Source organism: Lycium barbarum, chromosome 10 (assembly GCF_019175385.1).
Source record: "Lycium barbarum isolate Lr01 chromosome 10, ASM1917538v2, whole genome shotgun sequence".
NCBI lineage: Eukaryota > Viridiplantae > Streptophyta > Magnoliopsida > Solanales > Solanaceae > Lycium > Lycium barbarum.
Genome location: NC_083346.1, coordinates 38,147,169 through 38,158,444, shown reverse-complemented (window position 1 = coordinate 38,158,444; position 11,276 = coordinate 38,147,169). Strand labels below are relative to the sequence as shown.

The window sequence follows — 11,276 nt, the reverse complement described above, 5'->3', positions numbered from 1 at the left end:
CACATACCAACAATACAAATCGCACAAATGATTAATACTATACATTAATTAAATTGCAACATGTATAGTTATGACTCTAGATATGATGTTGAGGAAAATGAGATCATAGTCGTTTGGCATCTCACTGCAAAAGCGGAATAGTTACGTACAATAATACCAACTTGGCAAGAAAATTCTCTTTTTGAGGAAACGAGAATTTGAACTTTCAAGTCAATTTAAAGTGCTAACTCAGGATGAAAAAAAGATAAATTCCGAGATATGAACTCATTTGAGCAAGTCTCTAACTGCAATTTGTGAACCAAATAGTCTTGTATTTCTCCATTTCTAGATAACAATCAGAATAGAGTTTTTCTGAAGTTGATATCTGCACTGTAATGACATACCCTCCTCCAGCAAATAGAACATGTAACAGTAAAGTTAAATCGCAGGATCGAAACACAGCGGACCCTTTCCACCATTGTTAAATTGCTTCTCTAGTCTATACTGGCCATCAAAGTGGTAAGTTTTGTAGCAGAGGTAATAAATGAATGGAAAAATGGGTACTAACTCGGTCGAAATAGATATGGTGATTTCCTAATTGGAGAAAATTTACAAAATTTATACAATGTCAGCTCCCTGCCTTTCCTCAAAGGCTATTTAATCTCAATAATACACAAGTACAAAAGAGATATCGGAAGCAAAATCCACCCGGTGTCAAAATTTGGCAAATATCAAACTCGTCCTTATTTGCTTACGCATCTATCTATATATATATATATATGTGATTGTTACTGTAAATATTAAATCTCAAGAAAAATTTCTGCTTCTAACTTCTGTCTCTCACCGACCTTGACGATAAGTAATCTGAAGGCAAAAAAGTGCTTTACAGTCATAAGCTTGTTAGCCACTTGACGTGTCATTGTCGCTATCTCCACTGTCATCACTGCAACAACATGAATAAAGTCAGAATATAATGAGCCAGTTAAAGGCACAGCTGCCCAAATACAAGCAAATAAAGTAAATGCTAAAAGTGTGCACAGGATAAAGCAGCTAAGACAAGAGAACGACAAAGATGCCCCCAGGGATTTGGTTCAGTGGAAAGTGCAGCGAATATGAGTTGGTTAGGTGTACGTCACGAGCTCGAATCATGCCGTGGACTAAAAGCCTAATAATCAAGTGGAAAAGGGCACAACAGTGGGACCATTACCACCGATTTTGAACCGTGCACAGTTGGCCGTCGTAATTTATTATTATCAATAAAATGAGAATTTTCACTGTGGACTACAAGAAAGGTAAATCCATAGATTGGACTGTGGCGCTAGAGATACAAACCTCATACGGTCACCAAAGAGTTAAAACTAATAGCAATCTTCTTTGGAGGAGAGCTACTCCATAATGTAGATAACCAATAAACAAGAACTCGTCAAGTAATGAGAGATAAAAGGATTACATGGAATAGGGTGCAACTTAGAGAAAATGAGAAAAATGGTCAGCTATCTTTGGGGCAGGTTTAAAGTAGTTCCTTGAATATACACTCAAACAGCTTTGATCCTTTATTGCCAAAAATGAGCACTCTTGGTCTCCATCAAAATTTTATCAGACTCTGGATGTTAGAAATATGAAAAAAATAAAGATTTAAGGGGCACTCACATTTGGAGGTACATTTATTGCAGTATCTTGTATTTTGGTCTACATTTGGTGTCTGGTGCAGCTTGTTGGGTTGCTTTTTCTGGGATTTGATGGGGCTTACCCGGTGTTGTTATATGATCTTTTTCCACACTTCCCCTTACCAAATTTTATTAAATATTTGACGGAGACCAAACGTGCCATTTTTGGCAAACTTAAAGGATCAAATTTACTCACGAGTACTATATTTGACGGGCTAATTTAAACCTACCCCCAAACATAGGGACCATTTTTTTAATTTTCGCATGCAATTGAGTAAATGATCTCTGCACAATTAATTTCTCAAATGGCACTAATTTGATAGCAGGTGTATCCTCCATACTGATTTAAAGTAGTTTAGCAAACCAAACAGAAAATGGTAAATCAATCTCATGCAGGAGACAAGAGTAAGCAGTAACAAGTGACACAGTAAAACTGGTAAAGAAGAAGCTAAAGAAAATTTCTGTGATAGGAATTACTTTCGAATGGTAAGACATTAAACCAGAATGCAAGAGATAAATTCGAGATAACATATCAGAAGCAAAGTATCCGCGAATAGGAGGCTACAGATCTAGAGTGATTAAAAACACTTCACCTGTGTTCAGGGAGCTTTGCTATTCGTCTAGCATCCAAGCCTGTAATAAACTTCTGTGCAGCTTGAACATTTTCTGTACCTGCAAACACAAGAAAAGGAACGTTTAGACCCTTGCCAAACCAGAACCAGAGGACTAATAAATTGAAAGGATTAGCGACCACTAGAAGCAGCTTTTTAAGCATAACAATAAAATTGGCAAACACGTACGTAAAAAGGATCAGCAAGCTATGTTGCTCGGGCTCTTCAAAAATGTTGATTGGTGCGTGTCGGATCCTCCAAAACTAGTTCGAGGATCCGACACGGGTGTGGCAACATTTTTGGAAAGTCCGAGCAACATAGTCAGCAAGCACCAGAACAGCTTAATAAGCATTACAACAAAATCAATAAACACATATGACCAAGTACAGGATTGAAGAGAATTATATTAGAATCAGAATGCTAAGATGCCACAGGACAGAAAATGCAAAGGTAATACCTTTTGCCAATTGTAAGGCATGCAGGGCGCATCTCTCTGCAGCAAGTCTCACAGGTGTATTTCCATCCTTCAAGCAGTCAGCCAGAACAGGGACAAATTTGGAAACATGTATGGCAATGGCACCAGGATTGGCCTGTAAGATAGAAAACATCAATGTTACTTCAAAAAAAAGGTTGAGCCTACTGACGAATACAAATTCTGATGTATGTCAGTTATTTCAGAAGCACGAACCTTTGAAACTGCCTTCAATGAAGATAAGGCCCGTCTTCTGACTTCACTTGAATCATCCTGCATGGCCAACACTATGGATCCCAGAGTTTCCACATGTAAAGTAGCATTTGAAGGATCACTCCGGATTTGTTGACGTAGAAGCAACCCCAATGCTCTCGTCGATGTTTCACGAACAGGGAACTAACAAATAAAGGAGCAATCACAAACAAAAACCATCAGATTTCCAAATAAAATAAGTTTTACTATTTTTGAAAATTACACTGTACGCATTTCCAGTTTTATTGCTTGCATCTGCAATTTACTCTCCAGAGTAAAAGCTTTGTGAATGTTAACATCATGTAATAATAAAATGAAAATCTGAATCCTCTCGTGGATGTTTAACGTACAGAAAATTGAAAAAATAGTGAAGTAACTCAACCAGAAAGAGATGCTTCAGGTATTAAAAAGAAGACATAAGTGTTTTTGTTTGGACTATAACACTGATTTATTGATTTACTTGATAGAAAAAAGCACCAATTCATTGATTTTCAGTTCAAACAGAGAAACACCTTCCCTTCAGTAAAGGCAATAGAAAGTGGAATTCTTTTTGTTTCCAGGATTGGATCAAAGATATACAGGAAACAAAATATTCAAGTTACTATGGAAAACGGAATAATGCAATTTTTTAACAAAACAAATTATAGTTATAGAGTAAAAGAATATATGTCAGACATACCTTTTCATCATTTAAGGTGCTTTTGAGGCACTTTACAATCAATGGGAATGATGATGAAGCACAAATTATGTCAGGTTTGTGCTTAAGCATTGAACAAATAGTGAGTACTGCTCCATGCCTTGAGCACCAGCTAGATGATGATGCTGATTTTGACAGCTCATCAAGTACTTCAACAACTTGTCCATCTTCCAGGTACTGTACAATCATAAAAAGCGGGATAAATGACAATAAATCTCAATGACACAGTTTTAGGTCCATGAAACTGCCTGAGAATCAATCTAATAAAAAATCAAACATCTTAGTTCAGTTAAGCTGATGTTATGAAAGAAACCGATTAATTCGGCTTGATTCCAATATACAAACACAACTTTATCTGAAACAATTTCTGCTGATCTGCCTATACAGATACATCATAGTCTCTGCTTAATAAATAATCCTTTGAAACAAATCCCCCTAGACTTCAATAGTTAGATCTACGAAGTAAAACTCCCCTAAACTTTCATCACATTGCTCCGATAATCTCAGGCACAATTCTCTTGCAAAGTGAAGAATGAAAATGGTTTTGATTGCTCTTCCTACACTTTTTGAGAAGGTAGGTGAGGTATGATTTTGTTACAAAAAGCACCAAAACAGTCCTGGTATTACACATGCATCACCAAAAGCAACCCTACTTAGATTAAAGGAGCTGATAAAATCTACCACCTCAACAACATTTTTACATCATAAAGTTTACACCTATCAAATGGAGCTGCATGGTCAGTGAGAATTCAAACAGCCGACCCCAACTTGCTTGGTACTGAAGCAAAGTTGTCATTTTAGAAAGTTTACACCTACTGTAAAAAAGAACTAATAATGCAATAGTCAAATATTTGTTTAGCACATTAATAAGTCACTGGTATTTGAAGGCCTTACAAAGATGAGAAAAAGGATAAAGCCATGTGTATTTGAGAGGGAAAGCAATATCACCAACCAAAGTGTCTCCGTGAAAAATAGCATACTAATAAATGGATACTAATACAGGACTAAAATGCTCCCAGGCACTTTTCCCGAGAATTTTCTCTCTCCTACTACTTAGGATTGCAGAATACCTTTCTGGTGATCTTCCGCCGGAGTCAACCCTTTTTTTATTAACCTTAATCCAGTTTTCACCTTCTGTGACACTGATTCAAACCTTTTATTTCATACTTGGCTAGTGGTTATTGGAGATGGGGGAAAGCAGAATTTACTTCAACGCGGGATTTAAATCCTTTGATATCACCAGATGGTCATCCGATAGGAATATTTGGTACGAATGGGTGGAAAGAAGCCGCAATATGATGAGACGTTCATCCATGAGCAATAAGATCATGGAGTGGATCTGTTTCACTCTAAAAGAAGTGGTCAGAAGATGGAGAACTAAGGACCACATGACAGAATATTTTTGTACTAGAAAGTACAATGCTCATGGCAGATATATGAGTGTTTTATCCTTACAAGGGGAAGGAAGGTCGGTGTTAATTATTCCTGAAGCAGCTTTGAATGCTGGCTGGAAAGACATTGCATTTAAGATAGAAAGGTTCATTAAATGCTCCACACGCAAGGAGATGGTTGAGCCTCCGAGAATCACTGAAGCCAACTACCCCTATGCAAAAGCTGTTAAAGAGAGTAAATGGCAATCAAAAAGCCTTCGCGAAGCTACTGTCAGCTCCAAGGAAGGTCACATCTCTATCTCTGAATCATCTAGATCAAAGAATGTTGGTTTGCTGAATAGATGTGTAGTTGGGTATCTGGGGAAGGAAACCTCAGAGAAACCCACTCTATCAGACATCAGGAGGTGGACCTCTGCTAACTGGAAAGCAGCCATCGGAGTGAATATTTATGAGATGATGGATGACCTATTTCTATTCGAGTTCCCTAATAGAAATATGGCAGAGAAGACACTCCAAGCAGAATGGAGATGGAAGAACTCTAAATTTTATTTAGAGTGGTGCAACCCCATAGCTGGATGCATATCTAATGATACTCCAGTTAAAAACACTTGGATCAGAGCTATCGGAGTCCCCGTTCATCTTGGTCCCAAAAAATCTTCCAAGAAATTGGGGATTTGTGTGGTGGGTGGATTGCTACGGAGGAAGAGACTGAATTAAAAAATCATCTAAAATGGGCAAGGATTCAAATCGCAGGCGACGGTCGGAATACACCAAACGAGGTAGTCATCGAGAGAGATGGTGTTAAATTCTATATCCCGATCTGGGTGGAGAGTCAGACAAGGTTTGACCTAATTTCACATTCAAAAGAAGAGGTCACCGGAAAAAAAGAGAAGCCAGTCGCTGTTGAGGAGGAAGAAGTCGCAGAACTGGACCATGCAAATACCCACTGGACAAATCGATCAAACCCTGTAAAGGACGTACTTGACAGGCGTACTTTTAGGGATTTGGTGGGAAATCACGTGGGCAGTACTAGTGTTACAGCTGGCCAGATTGTGATGGAAAGAGCACGTGACCCACAGGTGGAGGGTTTAATTGACTTCTTTTCTAAATTGGGCCTTTTACTTGGGCCCAGAACAGCTGATACTCTTATAGATAATTTAGGGCTAAAGTCTGCAGCCAGACCTAAAAAGTCTCTTAAAAATAAGCTTGGGCCAGATCTAGTAGCCCAAGTCATTTTTAATGATATTCTGGTAAAGCCCGTGGAAGAAACAAGAGGAGTATCCTTGGCTGAACTACTGGAATTCTCTAATCCAGAACAGAACCAGGCGATTCAACAAGTGCCAAGTGAGACTTATTCTTATTCAGAAAATGTGATGCATGCAGAAATTTTGGGGGTAAGGGAAGAGCAGAGGAAGAAAACGGGGGGAAATTCCGAGAGAAAGATGCAGAATTACATATGATTGAAGAAGAGGGTTACAAAGACACATATGCGGATGTGTTGCAACAACAATATTCCCCTTCTACTCCTATTTCTAACAGGATATTAGTGGACTCTTCACGTATTGACTCGACGAGCAGAGAATCGTCGACCTACGTTAGAAGAAGCTCGAAAAAGGGAGAACAAAAACGACTGGTGAACACCAGCGGAGAGACGTCTATCACAGTAATGGAGGAACCAAAGCTTACTTGCGATACTGCAAAATTGGGGAATTGTGGGGAAATCTGGGAAGTTGAGGATGCCGAACCAATTTTGGTTCATCAACAAGATGGATGCTCAGACAAAGAAATAGATACGCCTATTTGGGTCCGCCGATACTTACTCAAGCTAAACAAATTGTTTGGAGTTGACTTTCAGGGGCACGAAGAAGAAGCCATGGAACTTCTCTTGCAGATTGATAGTAGTAGACAAGCAAAGAAGATGGAATCAAAGATTAATATTAAGAAGAGCAGGTTCATGGGGACACAAGAACTGAAGGGACTGGTCTCTTTTGATGTTAAATTCAAAAGTGATGGAAATAGGAGCACGGGAAGGGCTTTAACTTTAATTGATCAATGAAGCTCAAATTAGTCACATGGAATGTGAGGGGATTAAATAACATGGATAAGAGGAGGTTGGTGAAGAATTCTATTCTTGATTGGGGTGCAGACATTATATGTTTGCAGGAAACAAAGCTTGAGGGGGATGTAGAAGATGATGTTAATTATATTTGGGGAGGAAGATGGGCAAGTTATGCATGTCTAGAAGCCAGTGGAACTAGTGTTCAGGAAAGCGGGCGCTTCACCGCTACGCTTCGCTTAAAGCGGTGAAGCGAAGATTTGTCGCTTCAGGTAAGCGGAGCGGAGGCTACCCAATTAAGCGGACGCTTCAGAGACCGAAGCGGTGAAGCGGCTGAAGCGTCCGCTTTATGTTGTGGGCTGTTTTTTGAAAGGTTAACTTTAATAAAATAATAAGTCCAGGTCAAAATTTTAATACAATAATACATCCAGGTCAAAATCGTAATAAAATAAAAAGTCTGGGCCAATTTTAATAAAATAATTAGTCCAGTTAATTGAAATCCTCAGCGCCACTTTGAGACATTTTATTTGCACAATCAGCTAGGGTTTTGCAGCAGCTCTTCTTCTCCACTTTCAGGTAATTTCTTTCCTTCTTCTTCTTCTTCTTCTTCTTTCAAGCTCTCTTCTTTGCTCTGTTTTTTTCTCCACATTTGCTCTGTTTTTTTTTTTCTCGAATTATAGGGTTCTGCTCTGCCTTTCTTCTTTCTTTCTTTCTTCTTCTTTCAAGCTCTCTTTTTTGCTCTGTTTTTTTCTTCACATTCGTTCTGTTTTTTCTTTCTTCTTTTTTGCTGCTGATTTTTTCTGCTCTGGTTTGCTGCTATATATGCTCTGTTTTCAGTTCTGCCTTTTTCTTTCTTTTCCAGTTCTGCTTTTTTCTTTCTTTTCCAGAGTACTTTTTCTGCTTTGTTTGGCTGTGTTCTCTGCTGATTTTGTATCAAAAAAATATTTGCTCCTGATTATTTTTCTTAAATCTTAACAGCAATTAAAAAATGTCCGAAGACCCAGCTTGGAAGTATGGGAAAAAACTTAGTGAGACCAATCGGACTGCAGTTATGTGTTTGTTTTGTGATAAGATAACTAAAGGAGGAATCTTTCGCCACAAACAACATCTTATTGGTACCTTTAGCGATGTTGCACGCTGTCTAAGATGTCCGGAGAATGTGAGGGAAGAAATAAAAACATATGTCGAAGGAAAAAAGGAACTAAAACGTCAAATGTTACATCAACCAACTGTAACTAATCTTGACGACGACGATGATGAAACAGAAGAAGGTGAAGCTGTTGATTTGTCCGTTCGTTCAAAATCACAAAAACGGACAACTTATGGACCAACCTCCAGTGTGAAAGGTCCTTTAGATTGCTATTATCAACCGAAGCCAACTGATAATGCAGGGACAAGCAGTAAAAAAAAATTGAAAGACACCGCTTTACGGCTTTTGAGGGAGCGTGCAGTTGCGGCTTTTTCACGATGGATGTATGATGCAGGGCTCCCCTTCAATTGTGTCAACCATTGACACTTTTGGAGCCTTCCTTGATGCCGTAGGCCATTATGGTGTTGGAATGAAGCCGCCTACGTATCATGAAGTTAGTACCTCATATCTAGCTAAAGAAGAGGAAGCGACACAAAAAATAGTGGAGGATCATCAGGTAGAATGGAAGCATTTCGGATGTTCCATTATGATGGATAAGTGGACGGCAAGAACGGGAAAAATGATCATTAATGTGTTGGTGAATTCTCCAAAAGGAAGCTTATTTCTTGAATCTATTGATGCGAGTGACTCGTCTACTGATTCCATCAAGATGTTCTCCTTGTTTCAGGGCACCGTTGAGAAGATTGGACCAGAGAATGTTGTTCAAGTTGTCACCGATAATGCAGCTGAAAATGTTAAAGCAGGTGCTATGTTGAAGGGAATGTTCCCGAACATCTATTGGACTCCATGTGCAGCTCATTGTATAAATTTGATGTTCGGGGATATTTTCAAGGAAAGACCCTTTAGAGGAGTTTTCACTAAGGCTGTTAGAGCGCATTCCTACATTGTTCAAAGGCCTTTGTTGTTGAACATGATGAGGAGATTCACAAAACAAAAAAACTTGGTGAAACCTGGCAAAACTCGATTTGCTACTGCTTTCTTGACCTTACACCGTATGCATATACAAAAGGCCAATTTGAGAAGCTTGTTCATTTCGGATGAATGGAACAATAGTAAATTTGTAAAAGAAGTCATGGGGAAAGAAGTTGCACGCATAATGATGTCTTATACTTTTTGGAATAATGTTGTTCATGCTCTTAAAATTGGTGGGCCGTTGATTAAAGTACTTCGTTTGGTGGATGGAGAACAAAAACCACCCATGGGCTACCTTTTTGAAGCTATGGATAGGGTTAAGGAGTCTATACGAAAATCATTTAGTGACCCACATAAGTACGCAAAGGTCTTTGACATCATTGATAAAAGGTGGGCGGATCAACTTCATCAACCTTTGCATGCCGCTAGGAATTTGTTGAAACCATCAAGCTTTTATGATAATAATGAGATGCGATTACTAAATGCAAAAGTGACGAAGGGATTCTATGAGAGTGTTGCTAAGTTGGTTCCCAATATAGATGAGCAAGATCAAATAGGGGACCAACTAAGTGCTTATACTAATTCTGAAGGGACCTTTGGGTTTCCAATGGCTATAAGACAAAGAAAGAAGAAGTCTCCAGGTTAACAGATTAATCAATCGTTCTTTATAGTTTAATAGTTAACTTCTAACTTTTAAGTTATTTCTTTATACTTACTAATTCTTGAATATATATTCTACTTTAATAGTTGAATGGTGGAGGCTTTATGGTGGAGACACTCCAGAATTACAAAAGTTTGCCATCAAAGTTCTAGGTCTAACTTGTAGCTCTTCCGGATGTGAGAGAAACTGGAGCGTGTTTGAACATGTAAGAACTAAGAAGAAAGATTTAGTATATTGAGATAACTAATTATATCTCAACTCCTATTAATTACTTGCCACAACTTATTTGCAGATTCATAGCAAGAAGAGGAATAGACTAACCCTAAAACGTCTCAATGACCTAGTGTTCATAAAATATAATAGAACATTGAGGCGTCGTTACAATGCTCGCAATGTAATTGATCCAATTGGTTTGGACAATATTGATGATGCCAATGAATGGCTCACCGGGGTTGAGAATGCTGAAGATGAAGCAATTTTTTAGGGAGATTCTGATTTCACTTTCGGTGTTGTTGCCGAGGCAATGGGGGTAGAGGAGAACTAGTATGGTTTAAGGGGGAATACTTCAAGCCAACGTAGGAGGGGAAAAGAAGTAGCTACAAGTCATTCCCTAGTTGATGAAGTTGAAGAAGATGATAATGAAATTGAAGAAGATGATGAGCAATATGGTGATGATGTGGGAGTACAAGATTTTGACAATCTTGTAGAAGAATAAGAACTAGATGTCGAACTATTAGTAGCTTTGATTTTGTTTGTCCTATGGTCTGGAGGATTTTGTGATATCCACTTTAGTTTTTTATTTGAAATTTTAGTCTATGGATATCTACTTTAGTTTTGGATTTGAACTTTTGCTTATATATATATTCTCTATTTATTTTGCTCTTTTTAAAAAAAAATTGCAGGGAGCTTCGCTTAAAGCGTGAAGCGGGACCTTGTCGCTTTTTTCCGCTTCACGCTTTCCTGAACACTGAGCGGAACTAGAGGTGGAATCATGATGATATGGGATAGAAGGGTATGGAAAGGGGAGATTTTTCAGATTGGGTCATATACTTTGACTTGCAGATTTGAAGGCCAGCTACAGAACTTTGAATGCCATATTACAGGGGTGTATGCTCCAAATTGTGACATTGAAAGAGAAGAGGTTTGGTGGGAAATAAGTGTTGTCAGGGGTCTGATGAAAGGCCCATGGGCAATTTGTGGGGACTTCAATATTGTTAGATTCCCGACAGAGAAAAGAAATTGTAGGAGAAGGTCCACAGCTATGGTGGAATTCTCAGACTTCATAGAGGATATGAGTCTTATTGATCTTCAGCTAGAAGGAGGTCCTTATACTTGGTACAGAGGGGACAATCACACTAGTGCTTCAAGAATTGACAGAATCCTAATCTCTGAAGAGTGGGATGACAGTTTTAGCAATATTAAACAATC

General features: G+C 38.5%; 2 protein-coding genes across 2 annotated transcripts in view; one reads left to right on the top strand and one right to left on the bottom strand.

Annotated features, from left to right (window-relative positions):
* Positions 1-543: 543 nt before the first annotated feature.
* LOC132615966 (protein ILITYHIA) overlaps positions 544-11,276 on the bottom strand; it is a 56,846-nt gene continuing 46,113 nt past the window's right edge. Inside the window, exons 55-59 of the mRNA XM_060330563.1 lie at positions 3,661-3,855; positions 2,946-3,125; positions 2,715-2,847; positions 2,240-2,318; positions 544-922 (exon numbers count right to left, since the gene is read on the bottom strand). Coding sequence (XP_060186546.1) covers positions 880-922; positions 2,240-2,318; positions 2,715-2,847; positions 2,946-3,125; positions 3,661-3,855 — 630 coding nt within the window. The 3' untranslated portion in view covers positions 544-879. The remainder of the gene's footprint in view (positions 923-2,239; positions 2,319-2,714; positions 2,848-2,945; positions 3,126-3,660; positions 3,856-11,276) is intronic.
* LOC132615967 (uncharacterized) lies at positions 9,641-10,726 on the top strand. Its single transcript, XM_060330564.1, has 3 exons — positions 9,641-9,828; positions 9,935-10,053; positions 10,141-10,726. Exons 1-3 carry the CDS (start codon positions 9,657-9,659, stop codon positions 10,330-10,332), a joined length of 483 nt encoding a protein of 160 aa, XP_060186547.1. The 5' UTR covers positions 9,641-9,656; the 3' UTR covers positions 10,333-10,726.

Coding starts and splice junctions, on each gene's coding strand:
- LOC132615967 (XM_060330564.1), top strand. CDS start 9,657: ATGCGATTACTAAATGCAAAAGTGACGAAGGGATTCTATGAGAGTGTT. Junction 9,829..9,934: donor AAGAAAGAAGAAGTCTCCAG/GTTAACAGATTA, acceptor CTACTTTAATAG/TTGAATGGTGGAGGCTTTAT. Junction 10,054..10,140: donor ACTGGAGCGTGTTTGAACAT/GTAAGAACTAAG, acceptor ACTTATTTGCAG/ATTCATAGCAAGAAGAGGAA.